The 21,534-nt window shown below is 46.5% G+C and overlaps 1 protein-coding gene across 1 annotated transcript in view; it reads right to left on the minus strand.

The window, feature by feature from the left end:
• Positions 1-4,114: 4,114 nt before the first annotated feature.
• Positions 4,115-21,534, minus strand: part of LOC138498440 (zinc finger protein 208-like) — a 460,194-nt gene continuing 442,774 nt past the window's right edge. The window contains exon 10 of the mRNA XM_069622194.1: positions 4,115-6,253. Within this exon, the coding sequence (XP_069478295.1) occupies positions 4,207-6,253 (2,047 nt within the window). The 3' untranslated portion in view covers positions 4,115-4,206. The remainder of the gene's footprint in view (positions 6,254-21,534) is intronic.

Consider the following 21,534-nt stretch of genomic DNA (forward strand, 5'->3'; position numbering starts at 1 on the left):
TCATGGTGGATAAGAACATCTCCACCTGCATGTCTTTATTCATGGTGGATAGGAACATCTCCACCTGCATGTCCTCACTCATGGTGGATAAGAACATCCCCACCTGCATGTCCTCACTCATGGTGAATAAGAACATCTCCACTTGCATGTCCTCAATCATGGTGGATAAGAACATCTCTACCTACATGTCCTCACTCATGGTGGATAAGAACATCTCCACCTACATTTCCTTACTCATGGTGGATAAGAACATCTCCACCTACATTTCCTTACTCATGGTGGATAAGAACATCTCCACCTGCATCGCCTCACTCATGGTGGATAAGAACATCTCCACCTGCATGTCCTCCCTCATGGTGGATAAGAACATCTCCACCTGCATGTCCTCACTCATGGTGGATAAGAACATCTACACCTGCATGCCCTCCTTCATGGTGGATAGGAACATCTCCATCTACATGTCCTCCTTCATGGTGGATAAGAACATCTCCACCTACATTTCCTCACTCATGGTGGATAAGAACATCTCCACCTACATTTCCTTACTCATGGTGGATAAGAACATCTCCACCTACATTTCCTTACTCATGGTGGATAAGAACATCTCCACCTGCATCGCCTCACTCATGGTGGATAAGAACATCTCCACCTGCATGTCCTCCCTCATGGTGGATAAGAACATCTCCACCTGCATGTCCTCACTCATGGTGGATAAGAACATCTACACCTGCATGCCCTCCTTCATGGTGGATAGGAACATCTCCATCTACATGTCCTCCTTCATGGTGGATAAGAACATCTCCACCTACATTTCCTCACTCATGGTGGATAAGAACATCTCCACCTACATTTCCTTACTCATGGTGGATAAGAACATCTCCACCTACATTTCCTTACTCATGGTGGATAAGAACATCTCCACCTGCATCGCCTCACTCATGGTGGATAAGAACATCTCCACCTGCATATCCTCCCTCATGGTGGATAAGAACATCTCCACCTGCATGTCCTCACTCATGGTGGATAAGAACATCTACACCTGCATGCCCTCCTTCATGGTGGATAAGAACATCTCCACCTACATGTCCTCACTCATGGTGGATAAGAACATCTGCACCTGCATGTCCTCACTCATGGTGAATAAGAACATCTCCACTTGCATGTCCTCACTCATGGTGGATAAGAACATATCCGCCTACATGTCCTCACTCATGGTTGATAAGAACATCTCCACCTGCATGTCCTCACTCATGGTGGATAAGAACATCTCCACCTGCATGTCCTCACTCATGGTGGATAAGAACATCTCCACCTACATGTACTCTCTCATGGTGGATAAGAACATCGCCACCTATATGTCCTCACTCATGGTGGATAAGAACATCTCCACCTGCATATCCTCATTCATGGTGGATAAGAACATCCTGCATGCTGATGTATTTCCCCAATTCATGACACTGAAATGGAGCCTTACGTTTAAGGGGAGTCTGGTGCCTAATAAAGGAATGGCTCAGACTTAAGCTTTTTCCACATTCTGTGCACACAGGAGGTTTCGCACCTGCATGTGTTCTCTGGTGTAGAATAAGACCCCTCTTCAAAAAGAAGCCCTACATTTGGTGCACTTATGATATGATATATGGCATTTATAACGCGCCTATACACAAGTGTTTCAAGGCGCGACGAGGCGGGGGGGACAAAGGAAGGACAGACAACGATCCTACTAGGCCAGGTGACATTCAGATTGCAGAAGTGCATGGGAAGGGGGGGAAAGGAAAGTGTGCGGGGGGAAGGGAGAGGGGAAAGTTCAGTACATGGGAAAGTGGAATAAATAAGATAAATAGGACAAATAAAACAGCCAGCTAGTTGCAAGTGAAAGGAAGTGCAGACATAAGTGCTGGTAGGGGGACTGTAGGGATACAGAAATTGGTCCCCAGGTGCAGGGGTTGCCAGAGAGGCAGTGCAGGTGGGCAATTGATGGGGCCTGGGCCAGAGATCAGAAAGGGGTGGCCAGGTAACCAGTGCAATTTCAGTCAGGAATTCAGCAGGGGAGGGGAGGAGAGAAAGCAGAAGCAAAGAGGAAGGTATTGAGGTGCTTCCGGAACCAGAGATGGTTCTGCTCGAGTTTCAGGGAGGCAGGAAGGCTGTTCCAGAGGGAGGCCCAAGCGAACAGAGTGATCTGCCACCAACTCGTTGCTTGGAGAAGCGACTGGCCCTGAGGGAATTGGAGGCAGATGAGCGAAGAGCTCGAGAAGGTACTAGTGTAAGGTGCATAAGAGCATTGTTGAGTTGAATGTAGGTAACGTATACCAGGGACAAGGACTGGTTGATGCAATCATATTTAACGTGGAGCTTCACATTGCATAGTAAAAGTGGGTTGCATCCAGCGCTGTGATCTCAGGCAGCTGTAGATGGGTGCTCCTGTGATTTCAGAAACAGCAGATTACATGGTTAGAGGAGATGGATACATTGGACAAGGCTAAACAAGGGTATAAGGTAATAATGTCACCCATACATCATGTCCCCATGCATAATATATAAGCTCAGTGTAAACTGCAGCAGTGATAAGGTATGAGGGTAAGGTGGGGCCAATATGTAAAATTATTTGAACAAAATGTTTTTGTTTATTTTATTTCTATTTTATATCAAGCTTAATTCAGGACTCCTCCAGCTGCAAAGCATGGAACTGTGTATCACACAAATATTTTGGGGCATTGTATTGTTCCCAAGGCGAGCCCATCGTCCCATTGCTAACCCATCTCCACCCGCACCCTCTGCATCCTGACACAAAATGCTTTTTGGATCCATCCTGAACATTTGCTAATAGCGAATCGAGGCTCAGGTGCGAGAACGGAGTTCCAGATTGGTTAAAACCTGCATGTGTGGCCTGATAGTAAATTAGACCTCTCTTACAACTAAACCCTTTCCTCATCAGTACTACTGTGTGGTTTCTCACCTGCATGTGTTATCTGGTGATCAATGAGCTATACCTCCCCCCTATACCTGCTATACAGGAATGGTGTGCCGCCAATGACCTCTGCCTTAATGCCAGTAAGACTGAGATTCTACTCATCGGCACACCCACTCCCTCCTTCCCTGCAGCGCTCTGGCCAGCCTCTCTGGGCCCTCTTCCTGCAAGGCAAAAAACCTCGGGGTCATCTTCGACTCAACACTCTCCTTCTCTCCTCATATATCTAACGTCTCCAAGAAGTCACACTACCAGCTGCACTTCCTCAGAGGTATTCTTCCCTTCCTCTCCTTCCCCCAGAAGCTCACGGTCTCCAGAGCCCTGGTTCTCTCGAAGCTGGACTACTGTAACAGCCTCTATCTTAATCTGCCTTCCTCCACTCTCCGCCCTCTGCAACTCATCCAGAACAGGACTGCGAGACTTGTCCTTGGCCTCAAGCCCAGGGACCATATCTCTCCAGGACTGAAATCTCTACACTGGCTTCCAGTGGCTGCGAGGATTAAGTGCAAAACCCTCTGCATTGTCCACAAGGCCTTCTGGGGGCTGGGGCCTAAATACCTTCAACTCTCTCTTCCTAAATATCTTCCTTCCCGAGCCCTTCGCTCATCTGTCTCCATCTCCCTCAGGGTCAGCCGTTTCTCGAAGCAACGAGCTGGGGGTAGATCTCTCTCTGCGGCAGGGGACTCCCTCTGGAACAGCCTTCCTGCCTCCCTGAAACTTGAGGAGAACCATCTTCGGTTCCGGAAGCACCTCAAAACCTTCCTCTTTGCTTCTGCTTTCTCTCTCCCTCTCCCCTGCTAAATTCTTCACTGAAACTGCAGTGAACCTGCACCTGGGCCACTCTCACCGACCTCGGTACTTGGCCCAGCCACTCTCCACTTGCACTGCCTCCCGTGCAACCCCTGCACTGCGGGACTGTCTCTGCATCCCTACAGCTCCCCCCTCCCAGCACTTGTCTGCACTTACCTTGCACTTGCCACCAGCTGGCCCTATTTATTTATTTATTTGTATTCTACTTACCCTGTTCAGCACTTCCCCCCTCCCCTTGCCCTTGCACTTTTTCCCTTCCCCCCTACCCCTGCACTTGCGCGATCTGAATGACACCTGGCCTAGTAGGATCGTTGTCTGCCTTCCCCTTGTTCCCCCGTCCCTGCCTCGTTGCGCCTTGAAACACTTGTGCAGAGGCGCGTTACAAATGCCATATCATATCATATCATATCAAAATAAAATAAGTTTCCCCTTCAACACATAGGACTGTGAACTGCATGTGTTCTCTGATGGCAAATAAGCTGTCCCTTCTGAGTAAACCCTTTCCCACATTCAATACATTTATGAGGTTTCTCTCCTGTATGTGTTCTCTGGTGGATAGTAAGAGCTTGCTTACGAGCAAACACTTTCCCACATTCAGTGCACTCATGAGGTTTCTCACCTGTATGTGTTCTCTGATGAAGAACAAGATTTCCCTTCATAGCAAAACTTTTCCCACATTCAGTACACACATGAGATTTCTCCCCTGTATGTGTTGTCTGGTGGTACATAAGAGCTCCCTTCGTAGCAAGTTCTTTCCCGCATTCAATGCACTTATGAGGTTTCTCACCTGTATGTGTTTTCTGGTGGATAGTAAGCGATCGCTTCTGAGCAAATCCTTTCCCACATTCAGTGCACTCATGAGGTTTCTCCCCTGTATGTGTTCTCTGATGGTGAGTAAGAGTTCTCACATCTGGAAACCCTTTTCCACATTCAGTGCACTCATGAGGTTTTTCACCTGTATGTGTTCTCTGGTGGCTAATAAGAGTTCCCCTCTGAATAAACCCTTTCCCACATTCAGTGCACTCATGTGGTTTCTCACCAGTATGTGTTCTCTGGTGGATAGTAAGAACTTGCTTATGAGCAAAGCATTTCCCACATTCAATGCACTCATGAGACTTCTCACCTGTATGTGTTCTCTGGTGGCTAATAAGATGTGCCTTCCGAGAAAACCCTTTCTCACATTCAGTGCACTCATGAGGTTTCTCACCTGTATGTGTTCTGAGGTGGTGAACAAGATGTGCCTTATGAGCAAAACCTTTGCCACATTCAGGGCACTCATGGGGTTTCTTACCTGTATGCATTCTCTGGTGGATAGTAAGCACTTCCTTCTGAGCAAACCCTTTCCCACATTCAGTGCACACATAGGGTTTTTCACCTGTATGAATTCTCAGGTGGATAGTAAGAATTTGCTTATGAGCAAACCCTTTCCCACATTCAGAACACACATGAGGTTTCACACCTGTATGTATTCTCTGGTGGATAGTAAGACGTCCCTTCAAAGCAAACCCTTTCCCACATTCAGTGCACACATAGGGTTTCTCACCTGTATGTGTTCTATGGTGGTCAAACAGCTGTCCCTTCCGAACAAACCCTTTCCCACATTTAATGCACTTATGAGGTTTCTGCCCTGTATGTGAGCACTGATGGTAAATAAGAGCTGCCTTATAAGCAAACCCTTTCCCACATTCAGTGCACACATGAGGTTTCTCGCCTGTATGTGAGAACTGATGGTAAATAAGAGCTGATTTATGAGCAAACCCTTTCCCACATTCAGAGCACTTATGAGGTTTCTCGCCTGTATGTGTTCTCTGGTGGAGAGTAAGACATCCCTTCCGAGCAAATCCTTTGCCACATTCAGTGCATTGATGAGGTTTCTCACCTGTATGTGTTCTCTGGTGGCGAATAAGATGTCCCTTATGAGCAAACCCTTTCCCACATTCAGTGCACACATTAGGTTTCACACCTGTATGTGTTCTCTGGTGGCGAATAAGAACTCCCTTCTGAGCAAACCCTTTCCTACATTCAGTGCACTCATGGGGTTTCTCACCTGTATGTGTTCTCTGGTGGCTAATAAGAGTTCCCTTCTGAACAAACCCTTTCCCACATTCAGGGCACTCATAAGGTTTCTCACCTGTATGCATTCTCTGGTGAATAGTAAGAACTTCCTTCCGAGCAAACCCTTTCCCACATTCAGTGCACATGTGAGGTTTCCTCCCTGTATGTGCTCTGCGGTGGTGAATAAGACCTCCCTTCCGAGCAAGCACTTTTTCGCTTTCATTGCAGACATGAGGTTTCTCAGGTGTATGTATTTGCTGGTGGCAGATTAGTTGATTATGCAAGTGGGCACTATTCTCAAATTTAGTGCACGTATAAGTTTTTTCACACATGTCCTCATGTGGGCAATGAGTCTGTTCTTGCAATGACATTTCCGACATTCTGATCTTTCTCATGTGTAGGTCATTTCTAGAGACAAACAATATTTATCCTTCCGACTGACGTTTTAAAAAAATTCAGGGCATGGATACAGTTGTCCATTCACCTTTACAGGTGTTTTGACTTGACATACATTCAGAATGTATAAAAATAGTACTCACATGTTTTCTCCCAGGAATAATGGGCAAAACAAAAAGGCAGGTCGTACTGTACATCACAGACTGTTGCTTTCATTAGTGTGTAATGCTATTCATTGTAGCTCATGGTTACTGGATGTTGCCACAAAGGGGCAGCATGGACGGAAGCCACCATGTATCCAAGAGGCTTCTCAATCTCAGTTCCCAAAATAAAAGGACAACTGGACCCCAAACCTGCAGCCTTCCAAGGTGTGTGCAAATTGCAAATTCTAGAAATGAAGCTTTGCACTGCGTTATTCCAGAGAAATGAGTCACTGTTGCACTCCTGGGGCATCCGTCACCTATTGAAATGCAAGGAGATGCACATTATTAGTTTGAACACGTTCACAGTCACAGGCATAACAACAGGCAGAATGGTTCTCAGCATTAGTGTTGCACATCCGTTAATTACTCACAGAGTAATAAACTTAAAATACTAGGGTACCATCATTTGGGGACTTGCACCCGAATCGGTGGCAGAGTAGTATTGTTTCAGTTATGAAGATATGTGATCGCCAACCCACTTGGAACAAAGTAATTTTCACCCCAGAACTAGCCAACTTCCTCCTCAACTCACTCCCAGTACTTCCTCTCCAGGAAGGCTCTCCCTCCATCAAACTCTTCGATCACTGGTTCACCAGCGCCCTCAAACCCCTCACTCCAACAAAATGGACTTCTCGGAGAACAGGCCCCATCCCCAAATGGTATATCACCCACCTCAAATCTCTCAAAGCTCCCAAGCACCGTCTGGAATGAACCTGAAGAACCAACCCGACCCCCCCCTTAAAAACAACCCCCCCCCCCGGCAAGACAAGGTCCTACAGGTTGGAAATTAGAAAAGCGAAAAAAAAAATATTCTATGGGAATGGAATCTTGAACTCTTGCGAATCCAAGCAAGGAATTGCACAGAATCCTCTCTGAATGCACATCACTAGCGATAGACATAGGCCCTCATTACAACACCAGCGCTAAACCATGGCGCTATTAGCACCATGGTTGGTGCCGGTATTGTAACAAGTCCGCCATGGTGAAATGGGGAAGTACCACCCCATTCCAAGGTTGGTGGGGCTGTACTTCCCCATTTCACCATGGCCCTTCCCCATTCCCATTTTTGCCACATAGGGCATAATGGGAATGGGGAAGGCGGTAATTACGGTACCGCAAATTGCGGTACCGTAATTACCCCCAAGGTCCCTTTGCGGGTCCCTACTTTAACGGCTGGTCCAGACCAGTCGTTAAGGTTGGGACCCGCAAAGGGACCTGTAATTAGGCGCTAAGGGGTTAACGGCGCCACAGCCTTTTACGGCGCCGTTAACCCCTTAGCGCCAGGGTCGTAATGACCCCATAGTGCCATTATCTCTAAAAAAGCAATGATGGCCCCTACCACCTCACGTCCCCTGCCCCAATTCCTCCCTGATGCAAACCGTCTCCTATCTCTCCCAGATCTCAAATCAAGAGTTTCTCTTACTCCTAGAACAAAGCCGCCTGTCAGGATCCCCTGAAGATCCATGCCTGACCACTGTCCTCAAAAACACCCCAACATCAACCTGAGCAGGTAGCATTGTACGCTCAATCCTTAACCAATCCCTAACCTCAGGAATCTTTGTCGAAAGACTTCCAAACCTTCTACACAAACCCCTCCACAAAAAACCCACGCTCGAGCGTCTTATTCCCTAGAACTACTGGCCATTTCCAACACCTGTTTCACGGCCAACTTCATGGATTGCACAGTATATAAGCAGCTCTGCATCCTCACTGAACCAACAACCTTCTTGACCCTACCCAATCTGGCTTCAGACCTCTCAGAGGAACCTAGTACTCCCTGGTGTCCGCTTGGGATGACGGGCGTGGAAGGATGAGCTGTGCTCATTGTTCTTGATCTCTCGGCTGCCTTAGATACTATTGACCACACCATACTCCCAGACAGGCTGCACTCCTTGGGAATCAAGGACGCTGGTCTCACATTGATCTCCTCCATCTCTAATCACTCGAAATTCATGCTCCTCTGCCCTTTCACCTACACCTCACCCAGTGGCAAAAGGGGTTCCACAGGGAGCATCCCTATCCCCCTCCTCTTGAATATCTACCTCAGTCGACCCCCTGTACTCATCCGCTCCCACAATCTCACCTGCTACAACTATGCAGATGATACCCAGATCCTCCTCAAAATCCCCAAATCGCCAGGCACCACTCTTTAATCATGCATCTTGGATTTTGATCACTGGATGAGGACCAACCTCCTCCTCCTCAGCCCTGAAAAAACTGAAATTCTAATTTGCAGTAAAACCGCTCTCCTTCCCTAACCTAGCCCCTCGCCTTACTCTCTAGGCCCCACCCCGGCAACCTCCACTTGGGTGAAAAACCTCAGATGCATGATGGACTTGAATCTATCCCTCTTCCACCTACACATTCTGAGGCAAATCTTCCAATACCTCACCAACCCAAGCCAAATCTCTGCCATCCTCACCATCATCTTCTCCCGATTAGACTATCCAAACTGTCTTTATTTATGCACACTGGCGTTCCATTTTACGAAACCTCAAAGTATCCAAAACGCTGAGTTCCGCACTGAGAGTCCTATAATCGCTCCTTATTGGTCATGTGTTCTATGTGCATTACTCACTGTGCAATCGACAACACGTCTTGAATTCCTCCAAGATAAACTCACAAGATACCAACCCTCCAGGGCACTCAAATCTGGTGCAGCACTTCTCCTAGTTATCCCCCATTATAACTGCACCATACTGAGAGGTTCATCCTTCTCCATCCAAGCTCCTGCCATATGGAACTCTCCCCCTCTACACATCTGCTGCATTGACAACCAGCTCACATTCAGACAGGCCCTCAAAACCTGACTTGTTCCTGCCTCTTCTTGAATCTATCCTTCCACACTATCCTTTTATTTCACAGTACAGCAGATGCCAGCAGTGTTCGCAGTGGCACACCATGATAAAGTCATCCCTTTCCACTCCCAAAGATGATTATACACCACCTTCTAACCCCCAACTCTCTAACTGGTGCACTCTGGTTACCGAACAATACCTGAAAACCTGATTGTAATATGTACATCATTACTGAAAGGTATCCGGACAGAACGCTTGATCAGACAGACCACTAGAGGTAGCAACTGTAACACACCTAATTTGAACTGGGGGCAGGAAATGTTACACACTCACTTATCAAGGGGTTTACCCAACTAATCAGAATGCTCAATTGAAAGGTTCACTGCAGGCAGAGAGGTTTAACCAGGGGTATAGGACACAGTACACACCTAGATGGTTTTGGGGAGTAAGAATGGTGATGCACTGAGCTGCTCCAGGTGGGGGGACATTGAACCCGCCTTAGTCAGTTGTTTCTTTTGGGGACGGGAAAAGATACCACAGGTCTGAGGCCATAGGTGCACAAGCCCAACTATTGTCAAGCGCCTGGGTAGCACAACACCATGGAGGACATATTAGCAGCATTACAAGAACTGAAAAGCGAATTACAGGCCACCAGGCAAGATTATGTGAGCCTGGCTGGTCAGGGGCACACACTTACTGTGCAGGGCACCGCCCAAGCTACCCTCCTGCCCAGGGACCATGCACCACCCACCCCAGTACAGGTTCACGTCTCCACTGAACCCCATCTGCCGTTGGCAGCCCGAAAGGTATCATGGGGACCTGCAACGATATAACCAATTCATAATGCAGTGTCAGTTGCACTTTATCACAAAACCTAATATATTCCGCACCGCCCAGGCCCACACGGCCTTTGTCATATCATACTTGGGTGGAGATGCTGCATCATGGGCCACGCCTCTGGTGGCTAAGGATGTCGCTCTCCTATACAGTTGGAACACTATTTTGGAGGAATTTGGTAAAATCTTTAACCGTAAAGCGGCAACGCTGATCAAAGACAGGGAGCTCATTACCTTAAACCAGGGAGGAAATGACCTGGTTAGTTATGTTACCACTTTCATCCAGCTAGCCGTAGAAACTGACTGGCCCCAGGAGAAACATCTGGCCTTATTCTATTAAGGTTTAAGGGATGAAATGAAAGATCTCATTGCGCAGGTGGACCCGCAGCCTACCACCTGCTCTTCCATGATAGATTTGGCACTGTGGTTGGACCAAAGACAGAGGGCCTCATTACAACCTTGGTGCTAAGTGCACCAACTTTACCACCATGGTGTAAACTCTGTTTACACCATGGTGGATGGCGGATTTACCGCCCCATTCCAAGGTGAGTGGGGCGGTAAATCCCCATTTCCCATTTTCCCTTCCCCATTCCCATTTTTGCCCCATAGGGCATAATGGGAGTGGGGAAGGCGCTAATTACGCTGCCGTAAATTACGGCGGCGTAATTAGCACCATGGCAGGTTAGCGCCATGGATTTTAACGCCTGCTAAAAGCAGGCGTTAAAATCAGAATCAGGCGTTAAGGGTTAACGGTGGCGTTAACCCTTAACGCCTGAGTTGTAATGAGGCCCAGAGTGAGAGAAAGCAGGATCGGAGGAAGTGGGATCCAAGACCGATGGTTAGGTTGGATCAACAATAACAAAAGCCTAGTAAGAAAGAGAAAACATCTGAGGAACCTATGCAGATAGGGACCGTTCATGGCCTCCTGACTATGGACGAGAAGGACAAGAGGCATCAGGAGAAACTCTGTCTGTACTGCGGGAAGGCAAGACACTTTGTTAGGGAATTTCCCACTAAACCCAAGGGGGAGCTGCCGGGAAACGCGAGAGCTCACCAGTGAGGGTGGCCCGGGCGAGCTTAGAAGAAGACACCCCAACATTTTTGGCAAACACTCAACACGTGCAAGTATCTCATGTAACACTCTCAGGCTATATCAGTTGGCAGGACCATCAAGTACCAGTATCATTGATGATAGACTCTGGAGCTGCGGGTAATTTCATCGACGAAGGTTTAGCGTTTAAATTAGGAATTTCCTTAAGAGATAAGGAACACAAAGAAGAGGTGAAGTCTGTAGATGGATCACCACTTACCTTGGGCCTAATAACAAAACAAACCAGATGGGTACATTTGTAATGTAACCCACAGCATCATGAGGACATTAGGTTTGATGTGATAGCTGCGCCTCAGTTTGGGATGATCTTGGGATTGCCATGGATAGGGACCCATAATCCAATAGTGGATTGGACCCAGGGTTCATTGTGTTTCTCCTCTAGTCATTGTTCCGAGCATTGCCAATCTACTTCAACCAAAGACCCTGAGGTCCAGATGACGCCAAGTAGTGAACATGTGATTGGATGTACGGAGACCTTGCCATCCGTTTACCAAGACTGCAGGGATGTTTTCAGTAAAGTCGCAGCAGAGACATTGCCACCTCATCGAGCATTCGATTGCAGGATCGATTTGGAGCCTGGAGTGGCATTGCCATGCAGCCGCATCTATGCCTTAACGGAATCTGAAAATGAACATTTATGACACTACATCAAGACTAACTTAGCCAACGGCTTCATACGTCACTCTACATCACCGGTATCATCACCATTGTTCTTTGTCCCAAAGAAAACCGGGGATTTTAGAACTTGTATTGACTACAGAGCAATTAACCGAATAACGGTAAAAAAATCGATACCCCCTGCCATTGATACCTACCTTGTTAGACCAAGTACGGGACGCCAAGATCTATACAAAACTCGATCTAAGAGGAGCTTACCATCTGGTGCGGGTGCGTGAAGGAGACGAGTGGAAGACTGCCTTTAGGACGAAGTATGGGCTTTACGAATACCAAGTCATGCCATTCGGACTCTATAATGCACCCGCCCCCTTTCAGCACTTCTTGGATGAGGTCCTATGGGGTTACTTGGATCTTTTTGCCGTAGTCTATATAGACGATATACTCATTTACTCTCGAAGCCTAGAGGAACATCAAGAACATGTGAAAGCAGTTCTGCAACGTTTAAGGGAACACCAACTATACGCAAAACTTGAGAAATGCGAATTTCACCAAATCACAGTAGAGTTTTGGGGTTTTATACTCTCATCTGGATCAACGAAAGGTGCAAACCATCACAGAGTGGCCATCACTGACGTCGGTCAAGGAAGTGCAAACTGTGTTAGGTTTCGCTAATTTCTACCACCGATTCATCGATGGGTTTGCCAAAAAGGTGAAGCCGATTACTCGCTTATTGAACAAAGGGGTGGTGTTCCAGTGGGATGCGGCGGCAGAAGCAGGGTTTCAGGCCTTAAAAAAGGCGTTTCTCACCGCTCCTGTATTATTACACCCGGATCCAACTCGCCCTTACATCGTCGAGACGGACGCCTCAAGCTACGCTCTCTGTGCTCTCTTGCTATACCAGCAAGATGACACAGGACAACTGCATCCAGTGGCATACTTGTCATGCTCCTTGTTGCCTGCAGAACAGAATTACGTGATAGCTGATCGGGAACTCCTAGCTATTAAGGCAGCATTTGGCGAATGAAGTCACTACCTGATGGGGGCTCAACATACCATAACCATTCTAATGGATCACAGGAATTTGCAATTCTTAAAGTCTGCCAAAGCGGTGAGCCCCAGACAACTAGGATGGGCCATGTATTTTGACTTTGTGGTCACGTATCATCCTGGGGCGGAGAATAGAAAGGCTGATACCTTGTCTCGCTACCCAGAGCTAGAGTTCAAGTTTACAAGGAATAAGAACCAAAGCCTATAGTGTCACCTACGTGCATCATTGGCAGCATCACAGTAGATGACATGTTTGACGACATCAGGAAGGCAATAACAGCACAGGAATTGGCCAAGTGGAACGATGTAAAGGACGGGCTCCCCTTTTATGGAACAGCGCTGTATCTCCCTACCCCAACCATCCAACCATTCGCCGACAAGCCATTAAGTGGTGTCATGATTCACCTTTCGTGGGTCATCCTGGAATTACTAAGACGTATAAATTGGTAACACGCCATTTCTGGTGGCCTCAGATGAGACAATACATTCTTTAATGCATACGTACATGCAAATGTTGTCTATGAAATAAAGCAAATCATCGGAAACCCGCAGGAATGTTGCAACCCTTGCCCACGCCTCCAGTGCCTTGGCATACTGTATCTCTAGATTTGATAGTGGACTTACCAGTAAGTCATGGTTTTACCACCATCCTGGTGGTGGTGGACTCACTAAGTAAACTAGCACATTTCGTGCCTTGTAAAGGGTTCCACAGCAAAATTCTGGTAGATCTCTTTCTCCAAAATATAGTATGCTTAAACGGCATTTCCCAACACATTGTATCAGATTGAGGGGCAAAATTTACATCACGTTTCTGGCAAGCCTTCTGTGCCACGGTGGGTATAGGAATGAAGCTATCCACCAGTTATCACCCCGAAACTGATGGGCAAACGGAAAGAGTGAACCAAACCCTAGAGCAGTACATACGCTGTATGACCTACAATAATGAGTCCACTTGGGCAGACACCATCTGGTTAGCCGAATTAGCATACAACAATGCTGTGCATGCATCCACCAAAGTAACTCCCTTCTATGGTACTTATGGTTTGCACCCAGGTTTCCAACCAGTCCCACACGCAACTACCACTGTAGTTCCAGCTGCCGTCTTACTTAGGAAACATTTGGCAAATGTGTGGCATAGTATCTTAGCCAACCTAAAAGCAGCCAAATTAACCTATAAAAATATGCTGATACAAAAAGGCGATTAGCTTCAGAGTACAAGATAGGTGATAAGTTATGGTTAACTACACGTAACTTACATCTAGTGGGTCCACGTAAGTTCCAGCCTAGGTTTGTGGGTCCTTTCCCTTTGGAGAAAGTCCTAAATCCGGTGGCGGTCCACCTAACGTTACCATCCCAGATGAAAAAACACCCAGTATTTCACGTGGCACTACTAAAACATGCCCTAACATCCATCCACCAGATCAAACCCCCGCCTATAATAGTGAATGGGGTTCCTGAGTTCAAAGTGAAAGCTATTTTGGATTCACGCTTTCGGCTGGGGCAGTTACACTATCTAATTGACTGGTTGGGGTATGGACCAGAAGGGTGCTCTTGGGAGGTGGCGTTGAGTATTCACGCTCCCCACCTAGTATGTCTGTTCCATAGGAGCCATCCCTCTAAAGCAGGACCTGTTGGGAGGGGGAGTACTGGCAGTGTTTCATTAGTGGCTAGCATGGGTAAGGGGCATCAGGTAACAATATTAGGAGTTTGCAGGACTATGGCCCAAGAAAGAGCTCTGTGGAGCTAAAACGCCCATATTCAGGACACTATTGTGTTTTACCTGCAGGAAAAAGGCCTTGTGTGGGCAGAAAACGCTCTGGAGCATGCTGACAGTCAAAAGACTTAATTTCCCAGAAGGCTTGCATGCTTGCGAGCCTCCAGACTACACTAAGGCAACGCCCAATCAACTGCGCATGCGCACCGAGCGCGCGCACCGAGCGCGCAAGGATCCCCGCTTGTGCTGAAGGACATGAGACGGAGAGGAAGTACAAGCAGAGGGCTCCTGCAGTCTGCGAACCGCGGGGACACACCCCGCCTGTGAACACTGCAGGCCCCGCAATACGCAACAGATAAGTGCTTTATTCTTGAATTGCTTACAAACGCAAGCAGCGTTCGGATTGTGAACTCAATTTAGTATGCAAACAGCACGTGGGCAGTGTATTTCACAAACGCACAGAGTGACTTCCGATACATTATTAACGTGTCGGAACGTGGGGAAGCCGACGACAGTATTTGCATGTTAACCGCCAATGGGCAGTAATGACAACTAGTACCGTGTGCTGTTACACGGTCTTGTAACACAAACTCACACATGCTTTTGATTTTCTTATAGCCGCCGCTCTGCCATATCATTACGGCTAGAACTTTGGGAACGCAGCTCTTGGCAGTTGTACCTGCTGCACGACACAAAGCTAAGTGGCATTTTTGTTACTCAAGTCAATGTGTCTTGGTTGTGAGAACCAACAATCAATGTAGTGCATTAACGTTATTGTCAAAGGGGCAATTGTGTGCATTAACGTTATTGTCAAAGGGGCAATTGTATGCAATGTGCTTTAGAACCTGTTGAAGGTGCCGGTTGTGAGGTTAAACAACCAGCACTGATTATAGTAGTGAATGCGTGATAGGAACGCATCTGAAACCCATAACCTGCTAAGTGTTTACACAGTGTTAACAGTGTCTTAGGCTAAGATTAGACAGGTCTTTGGGGGCATAGTGTGCATGTGTGTACGAGAGTGTGTGGGCGGAGTACCAGCGATCTCAGGAACTCCAGGAGCGGACAACAAGGCGTATCCTTTCCTGGTATCCCCTTCCCTATCCATCACCTCTTCCTCACCCTTTTCCCAGGTTCCCTAATTTCCTCTACCCATCCAATCCAGTGGACCCTAACCCTCTTTCCCCGGCGGGTTACTGAGGCCTGAGTTATCTAACATCCAGGTGCCAAGACCTAACGGGGAGGCAGGTGTACGTGCTACCTCCGTGCAAGGTTGAGTACCTGACCGGCCTCAGGTTGCCACCACATGCAAGACAAGTGATGGATACCTCTGGTTGCAGGAGTGCATGGCCATAAGCCAATGCCCATGTCCTTGCAAAAGTCTGACATGCACATTTTGTTTCTGTTATGACAGCGTCTCAGGTATAATACTTAAAAAGGATACACTGTCAAGCTGTAGGTAATCTTCAGTTGCTTTATTCAGGTACATCAGTTAATCATATATAATCAGGTCCATTAGGAGATCATGAAGCACAGGAGCCCACTGGCTCCCACTACCCAGGCTCACATCTTTCAACTGCCCTGGGTGGTACTCTCTTCACACATTAACATTCCAGTCCTTCAGAAACATTCCACACATGACATCATTCCATACATACATCTCAATCAAGCAGGATAAAAGCACAGGAAGGAAAGCCAATCACAACAGTTTCCTTCACCACTTTACTTCCTAATGCACATCAAAAGAAAATTAGCAGAAGAGAAAGCCTGAAATTCTATGGAATCCGCCACTACTGGCATCACATTCAGGGTCCACAGAACTGAAAAAAGACCACATTATACCTCAAGGTACAAGTGTGTGCACACATCATACACACGTATTGGAGGACCTTCACCTGCAAATCACTGCGTGTAACCGGCGCTCACATATTGGTCTACCTCAAAGAGCACCAGTTTAAACTGTGGATGGTTTACACATATGGTCATAAGCTCAAGATCACACGTTCAAAAGCGTATTGGGTCAGGAAGTCAGGAGCCAATTGATGCTGTTGTTCATTTCTAATGGGTTCTCAAAGAATCCCTCATCTCAGGTTGTATGAGCACATGAATCTTGGCACACCTGTCTTTTAGCGCTGTGACACAGTTTTGACATGACAGACTGATGACCCAGAGTCTGTTTTCCCAGCCTCAAACAAAGTGGAGATAAGAGGCTATGGTCACACCTAATCATAGCAATCAAGACACTACCTGCAACTTTGAAGAATCCTGCTAAACCTTTGAATTTGACAGAGTCTGCCTCCCTTTGTGTTTCCGCCCACAGGCCCTGGATCCCCAGTGCTTCCATCTGACACTTAGGCACTCATTTCCATATAGGGCTGAACTTTGAGGGGTTTGCTGAATACAGATTACTTACTAGTATCCTCGTTTCAATGCATTGAATGCTGGTTGACGAATTTCCCTCTTCCTCTATATCACTGCTACCTAAACCAGTGCTCCCCCCGGCAGTTGCTTTAGGGGATCAAACACAAGAAACGCAAGTCTACGGAGACATGAAATTGCAGCCAGAAGATACAAGCACTCGCGACGGCTTTGAAACCTCACTTTGAGAAATATTTTAGACGTATGGAGACTGGTGAAGAATGGGGTAATGGTCCCTGTCGCCCAGTGGAATTGGCCACTTTTTTATACCCCTCTTCCAACACAATTCGAAAAACAAACTACCTTGACAGAGACTTGCTTGCCAAAGGAGCCCAAGTGAGAATCAAACCTGCAAATAATAAACTAAACAAGAAATGGAAATGGGTCGGCCCCCTTTCCCAAAAAGGGTCAGGGGAAGCGGTGGGTCTTCAAGGAAATCCTCTAACAATGGTCGCTCCTTTGAGTAAAATCAGATGGAGGGATATTGGAGGGGTTAGCAGCCAGCCTTTGATAAGTTCGTACCTGTGGGGAAAGGATCCTGTGACCTAATTCAAGAACCAATAATGAGAGTCCTGGTGCAAAAGAGGCTGTGTGCTTGCTCCTCACCTTACTCCACTGATCAACCTGAGAAATTGAACTCATCAAGCCAAGGCTCGTCTTCCTTTCTTCCTTTTCACCGGGTCGGCTCTTCCAAAGAATCTGCCTAATACATGTGCCATTGAAACCTACTTACCTCAATTCGAGTCCACACAAAAAAGGTCCTGTTAAACAACCAACTGAAGATGTAAGGCTGGACCAACTGAGAACGAGGACCAACTGCGAATGAAAAACACCCCCACGGACAACGTCTCACTGTGGCTTGGTCCAGATTGTGTGGTTGGGGTGAATGCCCATTCTGAAAAGCAGACCCAGCAGTTAAGAGGAGATCCCTCCTGCAATGACTCGATTTTGACTAGCTAGGTAACGCAGAAGTACCTTAGTGGGGGGAAGCCTGCTAAACAAAATGGCCTGTCTGGCGAATGCAACAATCCAAAGAAATCGAATGGTAAAGCTACCCAAAACCACTTCACACAACTTTAAGTTGTGACGATAGCAATGGCACCATTCATGCAGTTGTAAAAGGCCATAAATGATACCTTAAAAAACCAGACGAGACTACTCGCTATGTTACACTCTAAGATGATTTTTAGTGAAGGTTTTGTTGCAGCAACTTCACAACTTAAAGACTGCAATAAACAAACTGAAGACTGCAGTGAGGATGTGATCAACATCACTAATCTGGGAGAGCTAGCAAAGAGAATGGTACCTCATTCACAGCCACTCGTTACAACTGAGCACTCCCCAAAAGAGATCTTGAGGCTGGGGCCCCCCCTAAACCCTGGACCGGTAGTACGATGCAACACTACTAAGTCATTGGAAGTCTAGGTGACGGGGCTGCAATTATACCTACTGTGCTCGATCAAATGGTGTCTGCAGTCTCAAGATCAGGGAACTACTCTACTAACACTTTCCTGCTCTTCTTGAATTCAAAGTCCGTTTGGACCCCCGTTAGCAAGAAGACAAAACAAAAGTCTCCTCTCCTAATCATAAGATCAAAATCCTCTAAGAAGACGACCAAAAAAGAGGTCCTTATCACAATCTGAATGCCCAACTGCTAAGAAAAACAAGGAAAATGATTCTCCTCCAGAAGGGGAGAGTCATTCAGTCATCGACCTAAATACACCTGCTCTCCAAAAAAAGAGGGGTGGTTGAGGAGCCCGCGGAAGAAGACGAGGTGATTGCATTATCAAATATGTCTATCTACTCCACTGATGATGAACTGGAAGACCTGGTTGCTGCGCAACCATCTCGCCAGTGCTTAAATCCAGGGGGGCAGGAAGAATCTAAAAGGGCTCCAGCAAAGATTAACCTGTCAGATAGCCCCTTTTTTAAATTGGCTGAAAGAAGAGAGCGGTCAATAAAGAATCATGCCACTAAAATTATAACTAAAAGAACTGACAAACCTGACAGTGGGCAAACAGACCCTCCCTCAAGTCCTCTCAAGTCCTGGTTCAACTGTCCGTACCAATTTGCAATCAAGCTGGGCTACAAATCCTCTCCACCGGAAAGACACAGAGCAAGTACAACTGAGGTCTCCCAACTTTTTCAAAGCTACAGACCGTAAGAGAAACGAAAAGAGACATCTCTCAAGGTCAAGAGCAGAAAAAAGATCCTAAAAGGCCCGCTTGGCTCAAGCTAGAGACTTGATCCGCTGTATAAGGATGGAGCGAGCTGTAGACCTATGAAGAGAATGTATCCTGAACAGACACAATATACTGAAACTATGTCACTGTGTGCCTTCTTTATATCACATTATAAGCAACTACTTCTCAATAATCGAGATTCCCAACGAAGAACGTACTGCCTTGATCCCGCTCCACCTCCACTCATATTAAAAAATGTATAATACTGGAGACAGTTACTAGCTTTTTATCACTAGGTTTTGACATAAATTAACCCTGAGGACTGGCCTCTGGGGCAGAAGATCCTTCCAATGAGAACTAGAGGATGGGATCTCAAAAGACACCTACCATCTCAAAAGCAAGCACTTGATCTAGAGAGAGAGAGAGAATACCTCCTCTGAAAAGGAAAAGGTCCCCAAAGGCTCGGGCATTGGACTAACCACCAGTCTGAAAAAGAGAAAACTTGACCTTGACAGTTAATAAGGTGGAGACTCGCCTAGCAAACAGGCTGGTTACATTTAAAAGTACACTCTTCAGTATGAACGAAGAAAAAAGGTGGGTGTAGTCCTCTACATCTTTGGTAAAAGAAAAAACTGCTTAGCAACGAGTGACTGAGGAAGCAGGCTTCACGAAACGTACTCTAGTCTCATGGAACACAAGAGGATTCTCGTATTTGACTAAAAAAGGAGACACCAACTGGCATGCAGCAGATTTCATCTGTCGACAAGAGGCATGGTTAATGGGAAAACCGGCCTTTGGGTGCTTTGTGCCTTTTCTTAACCCTGCAATTACATCTCTAGAGGGGCTCCCGGCAGCCAGCCTCTTGACATTGATAAAGAACAGCACAAACTTTGAACCTTTGATCTCAAGCCACTACCTTTATCCAATTTACGGTTTTGAAACAACGCCCCAAAAAACTATTTGCACCCTGTCCACTGAATATTCACCTAGCAGTGATTAACATATATTGAAACACCCAAAAAAGGGTGTGGACTCTGTTAGGTAGAGCTTTGAGGTAGTACCCTTTGGGTGCACTACAACAACCCTGACCTCCTGGCAATAGGAACTCAACCTTTGGTATAAGTCTGTACTACACAGGTTGGTAGTGTGGCTGAGCAGCCAGGCTTATCTCAAGAGGGGTCAATGTGAGCTGTAGGGGAGTTACACAGAGATTCACAGTGACAAGTATTCAAATAAACACTGATACTCAAGGTTTCTTGATAAAAACAATCATTCATTTACCAGTCATTTAAACAAGCCTTCTTCATAAGGGAGCAATATAAAAGCAACACTTAAATACACTTCAGAAATCCACACTCGTAGGTTTCTTTCGATTCAGTAATTACCATTGGGGATGGCACACAGACACTTCCTACACCCTCAGGTGACTTAAATAACTTGGATGCTGTTGGCATTCATATATTACTGTTACATTTAGAGTAGGCAGAGAGAATGTCAAAAGAAAGATTCAACAGAATAAACACGAGATCTCAAATGCACTTAGCAAACAAGGCAGATACTTTTGAATCCCACAATGCAGAATAGTTTAACCCCTTCCTGGAAGGATAGGTACAACTCAACAACAGAGGATAGAAGGGCTCTTCAGGGACCTAGGCTAAGCCAATGTCAATGGCCAAAAGTCTTGGCAACTGGAGCCCTTCTTGAAGGTGAGTAAAGCTCTTTGCACAATGTTTTAAAAGTTCTTTGGAGAAGAAAGAAGAATCAAATACAGGTCCACAAGCCGGGAGACTTGTGAAGTAGAAGCTACAAGCAAATCTACAGTGAGAGGTAAGTTCTCTCAGACTTGACAGTACTTTTGGTTTCATCAAAACTGATTCTCACACAAAATTATGGAAAATGTACAGCTCAGTGTCACAATTTACATACATGCTGAAAAGTGACTCCATATTAGTGAAACACATTACCACGTTTTTACAGTACAGGCTGAATAGAGCCTGTGTTGTAGGTAAATACTGAAAGAAAACATCCTCCCGCCTTCAGGACTCTCAAATAGTGCAGGTTTCAGTGAGGAGAGCAGGTACATACCTTCTTTTCTGCAGGCTTCCAGTTTTCAGCTCTCAGACGTGGTTGTAAAGTGACATGTTGGTGCTATATGGCTCACCTAGACAAAACAACACAGCATTAGGGTTAGGTGTGTGTAAACACTGCAGGTTGACATCTTCACTGCCCTTCCATGGCTCTGACAATTACTATGTCCCACATATCCTTTGCATACTTGGGAGGGAATTGGGGAATTAAGCAGAGACATGTGTGATAACAGCAGCGAAAGAGTAGGAGAATGTGTGATGACAGCAGGGAAACAGCAGGGGAATGTGTGATGACA

The sequence above is a fragment of the Ambystoma mexicanum genome, chromosome 5q (genome assembly GCF_040938575.1).
Source record: "Ambystoma mexicanum isolate Mex_15411 chromosome 5q, UKY_AmexF1_1, whole genome shotgun sequence".
NCBI lineage: Eukaryota > Metazoa > Chordata > Amphibia > Caudata > Ambystomatidae > Ambystoma > Ambystoma mexicanum.